At 43.0% G+C, this 20647-nt stretch overlaps 2 protein-coding genes across 4 annotated transcripts in view; one reads left to right on the top strand and one right to left on the bottom strand.

Moving 5' to 3' along the window:
* PDILT (protein disulfide isomerase like, testis expressed) overlaps window positions 1-2980 on the bottom strand; it is a 43653-nt gene extending 40673 nt beyond the window's left edge. For all 3 annotated transcript variants that reach the window (XM_047714373.1, XM_047714372.1, XM_047714371.1), the window contains exon 1: window positions 2782-2980. The gene's annotated coding sequence lies outside the window, so the exon portion shown is untranslated. The remainder of the gene's footprint in view (window positions 1-2781) is intronic.
* A 2733-nt stretch (window positions 2981-5713) lies between these two features.
* The window catches only part of ACSM5 (acyl-CoA synthetase medium chain family member 5), a 35634-nt gene continuing 20700 nt past the window's right edge, over window positions 5714-20647 (top strand). The window contains 6 exon segments of the mRNA XM_047713935.1: window positions 5714-5934; window positions 9061-9279; window positions 13685-13895; window positions 16613-16631; window positions 16633-16818; window positions 19228-19369. Coding sequence (XP_047569891.1) covers window positions 5866-5934; window positions 9061-9279; window positions 13685-13895; window positions 16613-16631; window positions 16633-16818; window positions 19228-19369 — 846 coding nt within the window. The 5' untranslated portion in view covers window positions 5714-5865.

Consider the following 20647-nt stretch of genomic DNA (forward strand, 5'->3'; position numbering starts at 1 on the left):
GGAGACCAAGCCCCCAGCTGGTGGGGAAATCCCTCCATGTGGACCGTGGTTGACAACTCCTATTCATTCACTCATTCGTTCGTTCATTCATTCATTCATTCATTCATTCATAACAAGGTCAAATATATCTTGAGGTCTTAATAAATACATGCTAAGTACCATGCCAGGTACTGGAGATAGAAAAGTAAACAAAATAGACAACACCCCTTGTGTTCATGGAGCTTACACTCTACAAGAGGGGAACATAGCGAATGAGATAAATAAATAGAATATATTAGATATGTCAGATGCTGATGAGTAGTGCTAAGGAGAAAAAGTCCATCAGGAAAGATTTGAAAGTGAGAAGGTGAAAGGGGCCACGTTGACATTTTTAATAGGGCGACCATAAGCAGCATCACTCAGAATTTGCTGTTTGACTTGTTAAAAACAAGATGACAGGCCCCAAATGGAGTTGCTTGTGGTGAGTTCCATGTCACCTGAGACTTAACTTAATTACAGTCTTTGGCTCTCCAGAAATGGAATATTAAACCACTCAGTCAGGAGTCACCTGATCGGCACTAGCTAGATCATCTGCCACCCCATAAAGGAAAGTGACCTTATAATTACTGTAAGGGCCTACTTAGCCAGAGCGAGCCATTTTGTTGTTTATGCAGTAAACTTAGATTGAACCTGCCCCTTCCCCCAAGAGGAAAGCGCTTAGAAACAGAACTGGTGAAATAGCCCCCGATGATGGAGCCCAGATACAAGGGCGTGTCCGGCCAGGCGGAAACGTCCAATCAAGGGAAAGCGCACGTATTACCCCCCTACCCGCCAAGGACGTGTTTGGCCAGGTGGAGACATCCAATTAGGAAAGCACCTCCCTAACCACCCAAAAAGGTGGGCCCTGCCTTTTGGGCGCCATTTCTGACCAGAGTGATAGGCTAGTTCGAATAACTACTATAGGGTGAATTGTAATTCAGTTGGCCACCTGTGTGTGGCCAGGCTCAACGACATGGCCTTTACTCTATAAAAGTTAGTCTGTGAGGCTGGGAGGGGTCGCCTCTTTGCAAGAGACGGTCCTGGCCGGTCAGTTTGATTCTCGATGCCTGGCGTGAAATAAAGCCCTGCTTAACTTTCGCCTTGTATCAGTCTCGTCCTTTTGTCTGCGGACCCTTTCAATTACCAAGGAGACTTTTTGTCTGGTGTAACCTCCTTGTTCCTGCTCCCTTCAGCCTATAGAAGTCTTTAGTTTTGTACAGCTCCTCGGAGCTCCTTTCTGTCTGCTAGATGGGATGCTGCCTGATTCATAAGTCATTGAACAAAGCCAATAAGGTCTTTAAAATTTATTTTGTTCAACACACTGAAGGGAGCAAAGAAATGAACTATATGTATTTCCGGGAAAAGGGCGGGAGGGGGCAGGTTCTTTCTCTTTCTCCCAGCTTCCCCCCCCCCTCCTTTGCACACACGGCCCCTTGCTCTCTCTCCCGAGACCATCTCTGGCCACAGATCAGCTCATCACGGGGATCCCCCTCAAACTCTGGACCCCATTCTGGTTCCAACCTCTGTCACTGTGCCCTCAGCCCCACCTGGACTCCTGCCCCTGCCCAGGAACCCAGCCTCTCCCTGCACCCACCCCTCTGGCCTGACAACACTGGTGGCTCCTCTGTGTCCCTCTAGGAAGCTCTCAGCCCCAGCCACACACATTCCAAGCCTAGTTCTGGCATCTCTAACCAACCCCCCACATGCAGAGGAGTGCCATGATAGGAAACGTTTATGATTAAGAATAAGTAATAACAGTAGCTAATACGGAGAGGCTTTGCTACCAGCTGCCAGTGCTCTGAGCACTGAATGTCCATTGTCTCCACCACCAACAACCCCCTGTCCCAGCCACCATTGTCTCTGGTCTGATTAGAGCAGTGGCCTCTTCTCTGCTTATGCTTTTTGCCTTCCCCCAATCCATTCCTCACACAGAATTTAGAGATTTCCTTCTAAAACATTGCTGAGATCACACCGCTCTCTGATGGAAGCATCCAGGGGCCTGCCCTCACATGCAGTCCGCTGGCGTGCCTGCACCCTGTCATCCTCACCCTCTGACCTCAGCGCTCCTTTCCCTCCCACTCACAGCGTGTCAGCCATGCTGGTTCCTTCCCTTTCTTAGGCACATTCTGCCTGGGACCTTTGCTTCTGCCTGGAACACCCTTCCCCTGATCTGCAGCCCTTTTTGGTCATTCAGGTCCCAGCACAAATACCAGTCCCTCCAAGAAAGGGTCCTCCCATGTGGCTCTGTCTCCCTACTGCCACCTCTGTTCTGCCTCTACCGCTCTTGGCCACATTACCCCTCTTTGTTCCAAATCTGGTTTTATTCTTTCTGAGAAGTTATTGTTTGTGTTTCTAAACTTCTTGATGTAAGTGCCTTTGTTCACAGCTGTTTCCCCACCTCCTAGAACAGTGCCTGTCCAGATCTGGAGCTCAGTGAATGTTTTTGAATTAATGAATGAACAAATGACCTAATTTAATTCTCACACAAACCCTAGGGTCAATTTCAGTGATTCTCAACCATGACTGCACATTAGGATCTCTTGGGGAAACTAAAAAAAATACTGATGCTCAAACCCAAACATACTAGGTTCTAATTTCATTGATATCTATGGTTTCATCTTTCTTTTTTAAAGCCTCTTAGGTAATACTAACATGTAGCCATCTACACAGTAAACCACACTGAATTTGTAACCACCTTAGCAGAAGCAAGGCAGCCCAGGAAGGCCCTGTGGTCAGAATTGCCATGTTCAGTCAAGCCCATACCTGTAGGAAGCCTGGTTACACTCGGGCCTGCTGGGGACTTGAGGAGGAAAGTCAGGTTGTGGCCTGAAGAGCAGGCTCCTAGCTTCCCTTTGCAACACAGAAGGACCCGCAGGCTGCTGAGTGTTGTGAAGAAATCCAGAGGCAGAAATGAAGTCCCTCCTTACTGGGCACACAGGGACTGCAGCAGACTGAACCACAGAGTTCCAAGTTCTGGGATTCTCCAGGGTGGCTCTGGAGAAGAATGGCCATTGTTGGGTAAGAAGGCCCTGACCTGCCTGTGCCAAAGGTACAGTGGTGGGGCTGGAGGTCACAGGAGCGCCAGAAACAAATCACAGCCTGGGATGCTGGGAGGGGCATGGTAGGGTGGGCTCTGAACTCAGTGCCTAAACATTAGAATTTGAGTCCCAGCTCTGTCCCTAATGAGCTGTGTGGTCTTGGCCATGTCACTCACCCTTCCTGAGTCGCTTTTTCACATGTAAAATGGTACAGCTCACAGGGCTGTTGAAAGGATTAGCCCAGCTGACATGAGCCAAGTGAGCCACAGGGTACCCAGAGAGCAGAAAGCTGGCCCTTGTCCCACCTCCTAGTCTCTGTCCCACTCCCTGTTGCAACCACACTGGCCTTCTTGTCATTCCTCCAGTATGACTGTCACATTTTCATCTTAGGGATAATTGTGGTTTCTTCTGCTGCCAGCTCTAAACCCGGATGTATTCAGGTTCACTCTCTTAATCTACAAATATCATTTTGCTCAAATACCACTTTCTCAGCCTGGGTCTTTCTTATTCCTTTGTTTAAAACCATTAACTTGTCCAGCTCACTCTTGGGTACTTTCTGTCTCTTTCTAGGCTTTGTTTTTCTTCACAGGACTAATCACCTTCTAAGTTCCATATAATTTACTTTGCCTAGCAGGTAACAGGTGCTCCAAAATGTTTGTTGAATGACAAAAGAAAAGACAGTTATCATTATTAGCATCATCATTTTTGTCAATTTGTAGCCCCCAGTTCTGTGCTGCCTGATTCTTACCAAATACTGATGGACAACAGTGATATTGAGATCAGGCTGCCTGAAGAGCAGGTCATCTGTCCATCCACCTCCCTGAGAGTAGAGATTGTATCTTTAGTTCTGGCTGCAGATTTGCAGATGAGAACATTTGCCTGGGACCCTGCAGGAGTCTGGGCATTGAGGGGAAATGGAATTTGAAGGCCAAAGAGATGATTTTTTGTGGCCACACTTGTTGGGGAGGGAGAAGAGCTGCCTCCATAGAAATGGGCCACCTGGACCTGGCCAGGAAATGAGCCAGAGCTACAAGGGGAACAAAACACAGTGCAGGACCAACACCCAGTGTGATGCTAACTAGAGGCAGCTGATGCATAAGCATCCTCTCTTCCATTGGAGGGACTTTGAGCCACTTCAGGGATAGCTAAGGAAGGTGCTCTGAACAGTAAGTGAGCCTGAAGCTCCCACAGATCCTGGAGACTAAGAGCTTACACTACCTTGGATGTGATTCTGGGAAAAAGCAAAAAAATAAATTTTGTGTCTAGAATGCTGAATCTACTTTCTGTACACACAGCAATGTCTGGCAGATAAAAAATGTTCACTAACTGTTAGTTCTTCTTTACTCTTCACTGGCTCAATAAATATTGACTGAACTCTCACAACGTGGCAGGGCACTGTCGTGAGGATACAGCTATGCCGAAAATCTAAAATCTCTGTCGTTGTGGAGTTTATATTCTAGTGTATGTGTGTGACAGGGGACAGATGACACAGTGAGTAAACAAAATATTGAACAACAAATATGAGAGGTGATGGTTGTATTAATTAAGCTTAACTAATGTACATGTTGTATACCTTAAACATGTGGAATTTTATCTGTCAGTCATACCACAGTAAAACTGGAAGAAAATAAAAAAAAATTTTTTAAAAATACATTGAATGTTAGAAAGTCATAAATGCCAAGGAGGAAAATCAAGGAGAGAAGGGAGAGTGGGAAGTGTCAAATAGGAGAAGGTTCTAGTTGGGGGTTGGGCTGTGGCTCAAGGCACACTGAGCACGGCCTTGTGTGTGAATGGTGAGGCGGTGAACCGTGTGGAAGGAATATCCTGGCAGCAAAGGCTCGAAGCAGCACTGGCTGGAGCCAGCTCACGGGGGCATACCAGGGACCATTAATAATTCTTGTTAAATCTTTGGTTGCTTGAAATTGTCTGTGCCACCATGGCAATATTTAACCGCAGATATTGGCAAACACTGCAAGATAGGATCTTTTTTGCTGTTGTTCCCAGAGATTCAGGTTACCAGCAGCGGGGAGAGCAAAAGTCAGGCAGACCAGTGCAATGTGGTGGGAGCAGAGCTTAGCAAGTGGGTAGGAGTGGAGAGCCAGGAAATCACGTGGGGCCTTGCAGACTGCTCTTGGAACACTGGCTTGGACTGTGAACCAGATAGGGTAGCCTTAGGAGGCTTACAAACAAAACAAAACAAAAAGCTTTATTTAGGTTTAATTTTACATACCATAACTCATTCAAGTATGCCATTATTACTACAATTATCAGTAGTAGTAGTAGTAGTAATAATACACTTACAGATTTATGCAGCCATGATGATCACTGTCCAAATTTATTTTTTTTTAATTTTTTTTTTTCACTGTCCAAATTTAAAACATTTCTGTCACCTCGAAGAGACCCCTTGTGTCTATTTGCAGTCATTCCTGTTCACATACCCAGCTTCAGGCAACTATGAATCTACTTTCTGTCCCTATGCATTGGAGGGTTTAGAGGAGAAAAGAACACACTTAGCTTATATTATTGCTACTATTATATCCTTTCTGGTAGAACGTAAGGAAGTTCCTGTTCTCTTTTCCACTGAGGTGGTGGTGAGCTGAATTTTCAGGGAAGATACAGAGCCACTGGAAGCTGGGAGAATAGCTTAGCAGGGCCACTCTCATTGGCTCCAAGAGTGCTGGCCAGTTGAAGCCGCCGTGTCCTCTGCTGGCTTTGGGTTCTGCTCTATCTTGGCTGCATTTGGGGCCAAAGTTCCCAGTGGGAGACCAAGTTAACAAATTGCCTTCTCCAGTGTCCTGGAGGAACCTGAATGTTTAAGGCCCGCATTCTGCTGAAACAGCATTGAAGGCCTTTTGCATTTCTTGGGTTCAAAAGCAAGGTAATGTAGAGAGAAATCTTTTTAAGGACAGGTGTCAGCTGCCTCTGAGGCCTTTGCTGCTTAAAGCAAGAAGGGGCATGCCTGAAATGGCCTTGGGTTAGCAGGGAGGCTGATTCTAATGATCAGCTGTCAGGGGGCAGAGGAATCCATGGGAGGGAGGCGTAGGAAAAGGCTTGGGGGAGAGTTGAAGGGAGGGGAGGATGGAAAGGGGTCAGGGACGGGGAGTCTGAGGACTCAGGGCTCACAGCGAAACAGAAGGCCGGACCTGGGCATTTCTGGGAGGTGAGACCTGTGGTCACTTGTCCTCTTGAAACCTGCCTTTCTGGTTCCATACGTGTTTTGGGATTATTTGTTCCAGCACTTTGAAAAATGCTGATGGTATTTTGGTCAGGATGGTGTTGAAAGTATAGGAGGGGGAAACAAACTGTGAGAGACTGTGGACTCCGAGAAACAGAGGGTTTTAGAGGGGAGGGGGGTGAGGAGATGGGTTAGCCGGGTGATGGATTTTAAGGAAGGCACATATTGCATGGAGCACTGGGTGTTATATGTAAACAATGAATTTTGGAACACTACATTAAAAACTAATAACATACTGTATGGTGACTAACATCACATAACAAAAAAAAATAATTAAAACCCCTATGTTTGTATTTGCATAGGAAAAAACCCCGACTTTATCTGTAGAACAGAGAAAATAGCATTTATATCATAGAATTGTTGTGAAGATTTAAGGAAATAACATCTATAAAGTACCTTCCAAATGCCTGGCACACAGTGAGCCTTCTGTAAATGGCAGTTATTGTTTTTCTTGTTACTGCCACACGTTTTCATTGTTGGTGTTGGGGTCCTTTATCAACGGAACGAGAATGAGACAAAGTGAAAGTTATGCAAAGCCTTATTCTATGCCAAGCATTAGAAGTCAGACCGACCGGCCAGGGCCGCCTCTGAAGAGAGCGACCCCCTCCCGATCTCACAGGTTGGTTTTATAGGGCATAACCACAGACCCAAGGTTACGTGGCTTCTATTGTTAAGGCATTTACTCCCGGAATCGATGCCCGGAACCATACCAGGAACTACAGGGGCATTTATTCCCGGAATGAAGTCCGTGGATGTAAACAACAATATGACTACCTAGGCAATATGGAGTTGCTCTGGCTTAGCAGGCCCTAAGAGTTAAACAGGTTTTAACATTAAATTGGCCCTAACATTGGTTACGTCTTACTCTGTTTGGGCAGTTGTTTAAATAACATTTATTTCTCATAGTTCTAGGGACCAGGAAGTCCAAGATCGAGTTGCGGCAGGCAGATTCGTGTCTGCTGAGAGCCCGATTCTGGTTCATAGACTCCTGTCTTTTTGCTTTGTCCTCCCCATTCAGAAGGAGCCAGCGCGCTCTCTGAGGTCTCAGAACCTAATCACCTCCCAGAGGCCTCCACCTCCTGTAACGATCACACTGGGGGGCTAGGATTTAATAAAAGAATGTGGGAGAAGCTCAAACTTTTAATCTCTGGCAGTTACAGGACCATATTCTGTTATTATTATGACCGAGAAGAATTTGGTGGAAAGAACCTGCATCTGCTTCTCAGTGCTCTTTAAACAAAGTGCACACAACTCTCTTGGGCTCCTGTTGAAGTGCAGAGTCTAACTCCACCTGTCTAGGGTGGGGTCTGAGGTTCTGCAGGTGTCCCAGGCTCTGAGATGATGCTGATGCTGCTGTTCTGTAGATCAGACTTTGAATAGCAAGACACTGAGACTGCCCTGTCTCATATGGTAGCCAGTAGCCATCTGCGGCTGCTGAGCCCTTGGAATGTGGCTAGTCCAAACTGAGGTGTGCTTGTAAGTGTAAAATGTTGGATTATGAGGACTTAGTACCAAAAAAAAAAAAAAAAAAATGTAAAATATCTCTTTAGTAATTTCTTTTTACACTGGTTACATGTTGAAATTATAGGATATAGCCGGTGTTGAGCAAGAAAAGAGGCAAAGCTAAAATAAAAAGAAAATGTTTATTTGGAGGTCTCAGAATTGCAATTCAGAGAGCACAGATTTGGGCAGCAACCCAAATGTGCCACCACCCCCTACCCCCCATCTCCCCATACTCCAGGGAACAAAAGGCAAGGGTTTTGTTCTGGTTTTGTTGTTGTTGTTGTTTGTTTTTTTTTCTTTTCTTTTCTTAAGAGAGAGGGGAGGTGGGCAGAAGGAGAAAGAGAATCTTATAGACAGCCTTTACACCCAGCATGGAGCCACTGTGGGGCTAAGGTGGGGCTTGATCTCATGACCCTGAGATCATGACTCTGAAATATGACCTGAACTGAAATCAAGAGTCAGATGATTAACCGATTGAGCCACACAGGTGCCCCAAACGGCAAGGGTTTTTTAAAGACAAAAGGGAATATTTGTATATATTGCTTACAAAGAATTTTGATTGATGTTGGTGGCAGAAAACGAATCTTGACTGAGTATAATTAATTGCTAAGGCTATCACTAAACAGTCTCCTGCTGTGTAGCAAGTTGCCGGTGTTCAGGCTGAGTCCTTGGAGTATATGTGGTTTGGTGCAGTTCAAAAGTTCACGGTTCTACCAGTGAGGACATGAGTAAGGCCCACTTCCTTCATGGCCTCCAGGCTCATCCCTTAACATATATGACTCCATTTTTTTTTTTAATCTTTCATACTGGCTATAAAATACTATTTTAATTCATTTTACCTGTTCCTTTCCTTTTTTTTTTTTTTTTTTTTTTTGAATGAAGCTTCTGGAAAATTGTACATAACATGTGTGGCTCACATTATATTTCCATAAAGCCCTAGAACATTGTTGGCTTTGTCAGGCCAGTTCAGGATTTACCTTGGGAAAGTGGGCTTGGGAAGCCTTGAGAAGTGGGCTCTGAGTTAACTGACCTCAGACCCACAGAGATCCACAGGCCGTGAGAGGTGGAAGGGATGGATCTCAGGCTCAAAGAGAAGAAATGACCTAAATCACACTGTGGAATTAAGACTAAAGCCCAAGACTGTGTTTACAAGTCAGTGTGTACTGTAGCCACCATTGGGGCTGACTGCTGATTTCTCCTCTAGCTCAGTCTTCCCACAGATCCCAGAATTCAAGGTCGCGTTATCTCTCTTCTCTTTTGAAACAGGCTGCAGGCAATAACAGGATGCTATGGCTAAGAGGATGGGTCCTCCAGGTGCTGAGAAATGCCCAGGGATTCTGTGGGCCTCATGGGCAGCAGCCACCTCTACCTGACCCTCAGAAGATTGTGGCCACCTGGGAGGCCATCAGCCTGGGGAGGCAGCCAGTGCCTGAGTACTTCAACTTTGCCCATGATGTGCTGGACATGTGGAGTCATCTGGAAAAGGTGAAGCCCACTGTGTCCTAGTGTCCCTCTTGGGCCTCAGAGGCTGCCCTCAGTTACCCCAGTGTGACTCAAGGCTACAACACAGGTGGACATTTTGACCTGGGAATTTTGCAAGTCCTAAAACTTAAACTGTTAGCATTTAATCCTTAGCAGGGAAAAAAGAATTATGACCAAGTTTCATGAGCCTTAGGTACTTAGCCCAGGGTGTCTCATATTCCTGAACACACATCACATAGTTGAGACAGTTATGCCCTCTTTGATTCCGTTCCCATCATTCTGATCAAGTGAAAGAGAAAATTTTGTTTTGATTCTACTCTGTCATTAATATTTCTCTCACTGTTGTGTACTGAGAGAGCACAGAGGTGAGGGCCAGAAGGAGAGAGAGAATCTGAAGTAGGATCCACACCCAGTGCAGAGTCCACATGGTGTTCAGTCTCACGACCCTGAGATCATGACCTGAGCCAAAATCAAGAGTCGGACGCCTAACTGACTAAGCCATCTAGACATCCCTGTATTTCCCTTTTAAATAAGGAAAGAGCGTGACTGAGGCTCAGAGCTTTTCACAGATCACAGCAGATAGGTAGAATTGAATTAAGATTATCTTGATTTCTTTGTGTGTCTCTGAGCATATACTTCCTTCTTTTTTTTTTCCTCTTCCTTAGGTGTCTGTTATGTCTCTCTATTTTATAGTCACTTTTTTTGAATGTTAAGGATGCTAACTTTTTATAGTAAGAGACTATAATATCTCCATGCAATTTACTTATATTAATTTTAAGAAGAGCTTGTGTAAAGAAAAACAGTGAGGAAAATAATACTGTTAGCAGATTCAGTGAAAGTATACTGTTAGTGGATATAGTAAAGTATGAAGGTGGCTTTGCAGTTAGATAGATATGGTCTTTGGATACATGCCCTAAGCCCTTTGGATCTCAGTTTTCTCACCTCTAAAATGGAAGTCATACCATCTGCCTCCTGGAATTGTTGTGAGAATAAAATGAGAAGCATATGTAGGAGATGGAACTAGGATGCCCTGTTCCTGTCTACAAAATCTGAGCTCTTTATCCACACTGGGATCATCCTTGCAGGATTTCTTCTAAAGATATATACAAATAGGGTTATATCAGCAAAAATGATGGAATAAGGACAATCTAAAATTTTGTCCTCTGTAAAAACAACAACAATAAAAAATCTTGGAAAAATTGCCAGAATGAACCTCTTAGAACTCTGGAAACTAACCAAAGGCTGGAATAGCTCAGGAATGTTTATTAAAGAAGCACTCGTTAAAGATTTGGGTGAGTCTCAGAATGCCCTGAGATAGTACCTCATTATACAAATGAGGTAATACTAATAACATACCCCTTGATGATAGTTTTGGGAAGAGTCTAAAACATATCTGAAGAAGTTCAACTTTCGGGAAACAGGAACCACCAGAAATTATTTAGCCTCTCCATTATGTATGCATTTAGCAGCTTACTGAAGTCTGCCTTTGACAGAGTTGAATTGTATGTTTTTTAGACTTGATTCCATTGAAGCAGAAATTATAAAGCTGCAAAAAAAAAAACCCAAAACATATCCCAAATTGTCTAGATACTCAAAGTAATCTTTATTAAAATCTCAGTAGACTTCTTTGCAGAAATAGATGATCTTGTCCAAAGCTTCATGTGGAAAGGCAAGGGGCACATAATAACCACAACAGTTGTGATAAACACAATAGGACTCACACTTCCCTATTTCAAAATCTACTAAGTGACAGTAATAAAGACTGTGTGAGAAAAAAAAAAAAGTGTGGCACTGGTAAAAAGACAAGTATAGATGAATGGGATAGAATTGAGAGTCCAGAAATAAATCTATGGTCGTTTGATTTTCAACAAAAGTGCCAGTAAATTCAGGGAGGAAAGAAGCATCTTTCCAACTAGTGGTGCTGGCACATATTATATGATTCTGTTCATATGAAATATCCAGAATAGGCAAATCCATAGAGACAAAAAGTAGATTAGTGGTTGCCAAGGGCTGCGGGGGGTGGGGTGGTGGTGGAATAGGGAGCTCCTGCTAATCTGTATGGTATTTCTTTTTCGGATAATGAGAATGTTTTGGAATTAGGTTATAGCAATGATTATACCACTTTGTGAATATATTAAAAACCATTGAATTCACCTTAAGGGAAAAGCTCTCATCTTTTCCCCATTACGAATGATATTTGCTGTGGGGTTTTCATAGATGGCTTTTATGATACTAAGGTATGTTCCTTCTATCCCTACACTGAAGAGTTTTAATCAGGAAAGGATGCTGTATTTTTTCACATGCTTTTTCTGCATCATTTGAGAGGATCATATGGTTCTTGTCTTTTCTTTTATTAATGTGATCTATCACACTGATTGATTTACAATATTGAACAACCCTTGCATCCCAGGGATAAATCCCACCTGGTCGTGATGGATAATCCTTTTAATGTACTGTTGGATTCTGTTGGCCAGAATCTTGTTGGGTATTTGGCATCCATGTTCATCTGGGATATTGGTCTGTAATTCTCCTTTTTGATGAGGTCTTTGCCTGGTTTTGGGATCAGGGTAATGCTGGCCTCATAGAATGAGTTCTGTTTTGTTTGTTTGTTTGTTTGTTTTTTGAAACAGCTTCAGTAGAATAGGTGTGATTTCTTCTTTAAATATTTGGTAGAATTCCCCTGGGAAGCCATCTGGCCCTGGAGTCTTGGTTTTAGGGAGATTTTTGATTACTGCTTCAATTTTGTTACTGGTTATTGGTTTATTCAGATTGTTTATTTCTTGCTGTTTCCATCTTGGTAGTTTATAAGTTTCCAGGAAGGCATCCATTTCTTTGCTTTACTTAATTTGTTGACATATAGATGCTGATAATTTTTTATTTCCTTGGTGTTAAATTTGATCTTTCCCCTTTCATTCATGATTTTATTGATTTGGATCCTTTCCCTTTTCTTTTGGATAAGTCTGGCTAGAGGTTTATCAATCTTACTAAATCTTTCAAAGAACCAGCTTCTAGTTTTGTTGATTTGTTCTACTGTTTTTCTTGGTTTCTATTTCATTGATTTCTGCTCTAATCTTCACTGTTTCTCTCTCCTGCTTGGTTTAAGCTTTATCTGCTGTTCTTTGTCCAGCTCCTTTAGACGTAAGGTTAGCTTGAGAATTTGGCATTTTTCTACTTTTTTGAGAGAGGCTTGGATGGCTGTGTATTTCCCCCTTAGGACCGCCTTTGTAGTCCATGTGTTTTCCTTCTCATTAGTTTTGGACCCATGTGTTTTCCTTCTCATTAGTTTCCATGAATTGTTTAAGTTCCTCTTTAATTTCCTGGTTGACTTCTTTAGCAGGATGTTCTTTAACTTCCAAGTGTTTGAATTCCTTCCAATTTTTTTTTTCTTGTGATTGAGTTCCACTGTCAAAGCATTGTAGTCTGATAACATGCAGGGAATAATCTCAGTCTTTTGGTATCAGTTGAGACCTGGTTTGTGATCTAGTATGTGGTCTATTCTGGAAAAAATTCCGTGCACTCGAGAATGAATATTCTGTTGTTTTAAGATGGAATGTTCTCTACATATCTATGAAGTCCATCTGGTCCAATGTGTCATTCAAAACTCTTGTTTCTTGGTTGATCTTCTGCTTAGATGATCTATTGCTGAGAGTAGAGTGTTGAGGTCTCCTACTATTAATGTATTATTATCAATGTGTTTCTTTATTTTGGTTATTTATTGGTTTATATAATTGGCTGCTCCCATGTTGGGTGCATAGATATTTACAATAGTTAGATCTTCTTGTATCGTTGAACAACACTACATCAAAAACTAATGATATGTTTGCTAACTGAACATAATTTAAAAAATAAAGTGAAAAAGACCCATTGTAAGTTGAAAATATCATAATTGGAAAATGCATTTAATATACCTAACCTACTGAGTAGCTTTGCCTAGCTTCAACATGCTCAGAACACTCATGTTAGTTAGATGGCAAAACTATCAGGTAACACAAAGCCTACTTTATAATATCTTTAAACATCCCACTGAATTTTGTACTTCAGAATAGTGAATTTTGTGGCATGAGAATTATAGCTCAAAAAAAGGGGAGGACACAGAACAGTATGAATCATATGCTACCTTTTGCATTAAAAAGGTGTTACGGAAAACAGAATATACTTATTTGCCTAAAGAAATACTGAATGGATATACAAGAAACTAATAATATTGGACACATGTTGAGGCAGGTAACATGGGGAACAGGGTAGATGGGCACAAGGATGGGACTAAGTCTTCTCAATGCATCTTTTCATTGTTTTGAATTTGAACCCTGTGACTAATAATTACAAAAAAAAATTTTAAAAAACAACAAGCAAACAAAAATCCTCAACAAATGTTTTCTATTTCTTTTCTGCCTACACTGCTGTCTAGGCTGGGCACTGGCCCCAGATCCCTGCATTCTGGTGGGTCAATGGCAAGGGAGCAGAGGTCAAGTGGAACTTTGAGGAGCTAGGGGAGCAGTCCAGGAAGGCGGCTAATGTGCTCCAGGGTATGTGTGGCCTTCAGCCTGGGGACAGGATGATGCTGGTGCTCCCGCGGCTCCCAGAGTGGTGACTGGTCAGCGTGGCATGCATACGGACAGGTCAGTGAGCAGAGCTGAGGCTACCAGTTGGGACGGATACCACCTGCCAGAGCTTTGCAGAGTCACATGGTTTGAGAGATGGAGAAAATCAAACCCTATGGAGAGTTTTGTTTATCTCCCTTTTGCCCCACAATCACAAACTTGATTGAGCACAAGGGTGAGATGGTAATGTAACTGATGAAAGCAGGTCAGTGTGAAGCAATAGGGAGCACTGGGGACTGGAGTAAACTGGAGCTCACATGACTCATCATGGGGGGTGACAAGTGCTCCTCGACCCCAGCCAGGTGTTTCCATGTGTGAAGGAGGGCCTGTGTTGCCAGCACTTCTGACTTTGTGATGGCAAACTGAATTTTTATGAAAAAGTCTTCTAATTTTTTAATATTGAGAACTAAGTAAACTTTTAAAAAATTCTGAGTAGACAAACAAAACTTATTTTTTTGCTGGTTGTGGTTTAGGAGCTGCTAGTGTATAGAGAGCAATGCAGTTATGGATAAGAGACCTTCATTATCAATCTACATTAGTTTCACGCTTAGATTTTATGGCTTTTACCACCATAGCATCTACCAGCTCTCAAGGGAAGGAAGAGAAGGAGAAAATAATAAAAGCAATAAGATTAGTCCTTGAGGGTTCCTCCTCCCACTGTTATGAATGGCCAAGGCAGTGGACCATTGATCTTCCTGGGATGATTCTTCCAGCAGAGGAGGCAAAAGGACACAGTCCAGAGAACCCAGAGGGCCTCTGCTGACCCTGTCTGATGCTCTTACTGAAAGGGCTGGGTTTTGTTTTTGTTTTTTGCTGATTGTACAAAAACAAGACAACTACTTTTGGTATCCACTGGGAAATTTCCACCACTTGGAATGTTGCATGTCCGTAGAACAACCTACCTGAAAATACAGATGTTTTCACAAATAATGCTTGCAGAACAGAGGGATAGAAACTCACACCAGAGAATTAGCTTTTCTAAGATTTTTTTTTTTTTTTTTGGACAGATCACAAGTAGGCAGAGAGGCAGGCAGAGAGAGGGGGAAGCAGGCTCCCAGGACCCTGAGATCACGACCCGAATGAAGGCAGAGGATTAACCCACTGAGCCACCCAGACGCCCCAAGAATTAGCTTTTCTGTATGAACAAGTTTAGTTAGCCATTTTTGTGACTGGATTGCTCCTTCCCCCGAAAAAGGCAGGAACTTCCATTTTATTTTTATGTATCTTTGCACATATATCAAAGTGAATGCCATTCTAGTGTACCTAGCTAGAGGAAAAGAAATAGGCACACAGGTTTGAGGCGTTCTCCATATTCTGCCCTGACATATAAGGTTTATTTAAATGAGGGCCAAGGTAAGGGAGCCCTTGTACTTTTCTTGAGGACCTACTATGTGCCAGGCATTGGGTTGGGCAGTTTGCATGATCAGAACTTCCTTTTGGGATATTATTTTCATTCTTTTCCCTATTACCTAAATGTCTCCAGCTCCCCCAGTTATGCAGATTCACCCATTTCTTTGATGTCCAAATAAAATAAGACACTATCACACATGACTGTGTCAACCCCAACATCCTCTCCAGTATCTTAAAGGACCCAAGCTGGATGTCCTCACATTCTCACATTCCCCTGTTCTCCTGATGTGCATGGATCACCTCTCTTCCAGTCTAAGGTATTGGACTCATTTCTCTTGCTGAAAGCCCTAGCTGTCTGCCCTCTGACTGGGCTCTCAAAGCACCATGCACATCTCCAGGTGGGACAAACTTGTTCTGAAAATAGCTAAAGCAGAGAGATGAACTGAAGAAACACTGTTCAGCTTCCAAAATGTTCATGTTGGGGTTTAAACCCTGTAAAAGTTTAGGAGATAAAGCGAAGAGTAATGAGAACTCTGGTTTGGCTCCCACAACATTTGGGATTGGCCCCTTCCTTTGTTTATTGGTCTCACTCACTGGCCGTGGAAGGATGACTGATTCCCTTAGGATCTCTTTTTTCTCATCTGTGAAATGAGAGAGCTGGCTTCAGTGGGGGTGTTTCATCTTCCATTCTGAGATACTCAGGTGGTTTTTCAGGTGTCTGATTAAAATTTGTCCCTACTTTTTGCTTACTCTTCCCTTCTCCTTGAGAAAAGATGGACTTGGCTACCTTCAGAATGGCTTTGATTGAACTTATAGGAGTGCTGGAGCTCCCACCTACTATACTTACCCTCCTGCCTCCCACCCCAAGAGATCCACTCTCAATACTAGGATTTGTTGTAGACTTTTGTATGCAGGCAGGGAAGACCATAGAGCTAGGCCATGTCTAAGGCAGTATAATATATTGGAGATAACGGACCCCTAGGCTTACTACCTCCTGGATTCACTATCACTGCTCTACAGCACGTTAACCATGTGATCTTGGGCAAGTTATTCCATTTAATTAAGGCTAAGTGTCTGTCTTAGTTGTTGTTATTGCTGTTTTAATCTGCAAAATGGGTATAATAATAGCACCTACTCTCCAGAGTTGTGAGAATTAAGTGAAATAATGTACATATAGTTCTTAGCTTGTATAATTCCTCCATAAACATATTCTGGATTTCATTATTATCATTATTGTTACCTTTTCCAGTTCAGCCATTCCATCCCTTTCTAATCTCTTCCTGTTCCTGTCTCTGATGGGTATATCTGGTCTGGACCTCTTCATAAGGGTCTTCCCCTACAGCCCCCCCCCCCCAAAAAAAAATCCCTTCTCTCTCTGATGCCAGGGGCTGTCATGATCCCGGGTCTCTCAGCTGACAGAGAAGGACCTCAAATATCAGCTGCAGGTGTCCAGGGCCAAATCCATTATCACCAGGGACTCCCTGGCTCCGCGGGTAGATGCCATTAACGCTGACTGTCCCTTCCTCCAGTCCAAGCTACTGGTGTCAGACAGCAGTCAGCCAGGCTGGATGAACTTCAGGAAACTCCTGTGGTAGGTTGGGGCTCTCTAAAGGACAACATGAAGAGGAGGCCAAGGCTTTTCCCCTTTAAACAATAGCAGATGGAATGCATTACTGACTACAGCAAGAGAGTAAACCAGAAAGGAGCACTCACTGTAGGGCCCAGATGGACCTGAGACCTAATCCTGGTGACCACCTTAAGATCCTTCAAAGTCACTCACTGAGCAGTACTACGATCGTCCTTAGTTTTTGTGGGCATCATTTGCTTCAGTATTGGTGATAGTGGTTGCAGAGCTATGAGCTAAAGCAAACAAGAGAACCCATGTGATGCATTTAGGGCATAGTAGGTGATCAGTTAGCAATATAATAATAGCTACCATGCATTGTGTGCTCAGTGTATGCTAGGCATAGTGCTGGGTAAGCGTTTACCTACATTCATTCATGTACCACAGATGTGATGAACACCTGTTTTGTTATAAGTATTGTGTTTGGTGCTCAGAGCCCAATAATGAATCATACATTGTCTTATTTAATCCTTGGAAAAAACCCTATGAAATGCACTTTAACCCAATTTTACAGGTAAAGAACTGATAAGTAAAGTGACTTATATAAGATGCAGCAGGCAGTTACATCAAACAGAACCAAAAGCCCTTTGCCTTTGAGCAATGCCCTGGTGGAAGCCTACCTGGGAATTTGAGATTTTGTCCTGATCAGAGGCAGAAGCAAAAAGGGGCCCTGCCAGGGGCCTGCATCATTAAGTCACAAGTCCCACGGACCAACTGCCTCACATTCACCTGGGTGTTGTTCTACTTTATTTAATTTATTTAATTTATTCATTTTTTTAATAACATTTGTTTCCTATTAGTATCTTCATTTGAAAAAGAACTATATGCCACATTCTCTTAGATGTGTCACAATTTTTAGTATAAGACCCATAACCATGCATTATAAATAATGTATTATATTTTCCAAAATATTATATTTCCAACATATGACTTTTTAATCATATATTATTATATTTCAGTGTAATGATTGGGAGCAGAAACTGAAACAGAAAATATTTAACATGTGTAGGTAATAAAGTTAAGTGCAAAAGATATATTTCGAAGTTTGCATGGACATGGTACTCTTCGGATTATTCTTGACTACTCTAGAATGTAAACTTTCTACCATGAAATTATGGAAAATTCTCTTTTTAAAATTTTATTTAGCTATTTATCTTTGGGTGCTGTTTTAAATTCAGGTTCCAAGGTCCCCCATCTGACGGACTTAACAGGACATATCTAAGCAAAGGCCCTGGACTCTGTGTTATAAGAGATCAGCCCAGATGATTTTGATGAGCTGTCAGGTTAGCCTAGATGAGTGATTCTCAGTTTCAGCTGTCTTTAGAATTACCTGAGGAGGGGCGCCTGGGTGGCTCAGTGGGTTAAAGCCTCTGCCTTCAACTCAGGTCATGATCCCAGGGTCCTGGGATTGAGCCCCACATTGGGCTCTCTGGGCAGCGGGGAGCCTGCTTCCTCTTCTCTCTCTCTCTGCCTGCCTCTCTGCCTACTTGTGATCTCTGTCTGTCAAATAAATAAATAAAATCTTAAAAAAAAAAAATTACCTGAGGAGCTTTAAGAAAAAGGCAAAAAAACCCCACAGGGGTGCCTGGGTGGCTTAGTCGGTTAAGCATCCAACTCTTGATTAAGCTCAGGTCATGATCTCAGGGTTGTGGGACGGAGCCCTGTATTGTGCTCTGTGCTGGGCATAGAGCCTGCCTAAGATTCTCTCTCTCCCTCTTCCCACAACCTCCCCCACCTTGGTCCCCCCTGCTTCAAGTACACACTTTCTCAAAAACAAAAAGCAAAAAAAAAAAAAAAAAAAACCACCCACACAAAAAAATTCCAATGCCTAGCCCACCATTGAAGATTCTGGTTTTTCTCTAGGGTGGGGCCTTAGCGATGGTATTTGTTTTAAAAACTAACCAGGTGTTCCTATGGTGCAGCCAGGGTTGAGACCCATTTGGAGAGAAGATTCTCCAGACCACAGAACTTTAGGAATTGCCCAGATCTCAAATCTCTGAATTGAGGAAACCCTTCAGCCCTAAACTATGGGGAATTGAGGTGGGGGTGAGGCTGTGGCCCAGTGTGAAGAAGCATAGGCATGGAAATGAGCACGTTTCACCAGAAGGTCCTCCTGCCCTAGTGGAGGAGCACAGGCCCTTCAGAGAGAGTCACTGCACCATTTTTGAGCCCCCATTTCCTTATTTACAAAGGCTGCTAATGATGGTTGTACTGACCCCAGAAGGTCATTGTAGGCCTCAGAGATGCAAGCTGGAGCATCCAGCACAGTGCCTCATGGTAGTATTTATTAAAAAGGTGGCCAGCATTGTTATAAATATTATTATTATGACTCTTTTTACTACTTGTAATGCTATCGAGGATTTTTGTATTTTACAGGGAGGCATCCACAGAGCACAACTGTGTGAGGACCAAGAGTCGAGACCCTCTGGCCATCTACTTCACAAGTGGCACCACCGGAGCACCCAAGATGGTTGAGCACTCCCAGGCCAGCTACAGACTGGGTTTTGTGGCCAGTGGAAGCTACCAAGGGACAGTTCATCTGATGGGTCCAAGGAACAGAAAGTAGGGAGTGAGCTGGAGAAATGTGAGTAAGGGACATAGTGGTAAGACTGAGGTCAGAGAGCTAACAAAGTGGCAAATCCAGTAGTATCTGAAGGCTTTGGGCTTTACTTTGAGCGAGGTGAGAAGCCATTGGAGGTTTTTTGTTTTTATTTTTGTTTTTAATTGTGGTAAGAGATACTTCACCTAAAATTTACCATTTTAACCATTTTTAATTGTAAACTTCAGTGTCATTAAGGACATTCACATTGTTTTGCAGTCATCTCCACCATCCATCTCTAGAACTTTTTTCCATTTTGCAAATCTGAATCCATGTGTATTACATAATACACATTGCACAATAGTTCTGCATTCCCTCCCACGTCTGCCCTGACATTCATCATTCTGTTTACTGTCTCTGTGAATTTGACTACTCTGGGAACTGCCTATGGGTGGAATTACACAGTATTTTTCCTTTTATGTCTGACTTATATCACTTAGTGTAATGTTCTCAAGTTCATTCATTTTGTAGCATGTGTCAGAATTTCCTTTCTTATTAAGGCTCAGCAGTAGTCCCATGTATGTGACATGCCAATGCTGTTTATCCAGTAGCTCATGGATGGACAGTTGGGGGGCTTCCCATCTTTTTGGCTGTTGTGACTAGTGCTGCTATTAACTTGGGGATATAAGCATCTATTCAAAACTCTGCCTTTAATTCTTTTGGCTATATACCCAGAAGTGGAATTGCTGGATTGTATGGTGATTCTATGTTTAATTTTCTGAAGTACAGTGGAGTTTTTGAGCAGTGACTTGATCTGATTTTTTTTTTAAGATTTTTTTTTTTTTTTTAATTTGACAGAGATCAGAGGTAGGCAGCGAGGCAGGCAGAGAGAGAGAGGAGGAAGCGGGCTCCCTGCCGAGCAGAGAGCCCGATGTGGGGCTCGATCCCAGGACCCTGGGATCATGATCTGAGCTGAAGGCAGAGGCTTTAACCCACTGAGCCACCCAGGCGCCCCTGATTTTTTTTTTTTAAGGTTATCTCATGAATTTGGGTTGAGAATAAACTGTAGGGGGCAAGAGATGAAGCAGAGACCAACTTCAGAGGCCAGTGCATTAAGAGGGAATGGTGGGGGCTTCCCCAGGAGGAGTGAGAGGAGCTAAGATTCTGAATGTATTTTGAACGTAGGCCTGGAAAGATCTGCTGATGGGTTTGACATAAAGAAAGAAAATGAAGAGTCAGGGATGATGCCAAGATTTA

Source organism: Lutra lutra, chromosome 18, assembly GCF_902655055.1.
Source record: "Lutra lutra chromosome 18, mLutLut1.2, whole genome shotgun sequence".
Taxonomy (NCBI): Eukaryota; Metazoa; Chordata; class Mammalia; order Carnivora; family Mustelidae; genus Lutra; species Lutra lutra.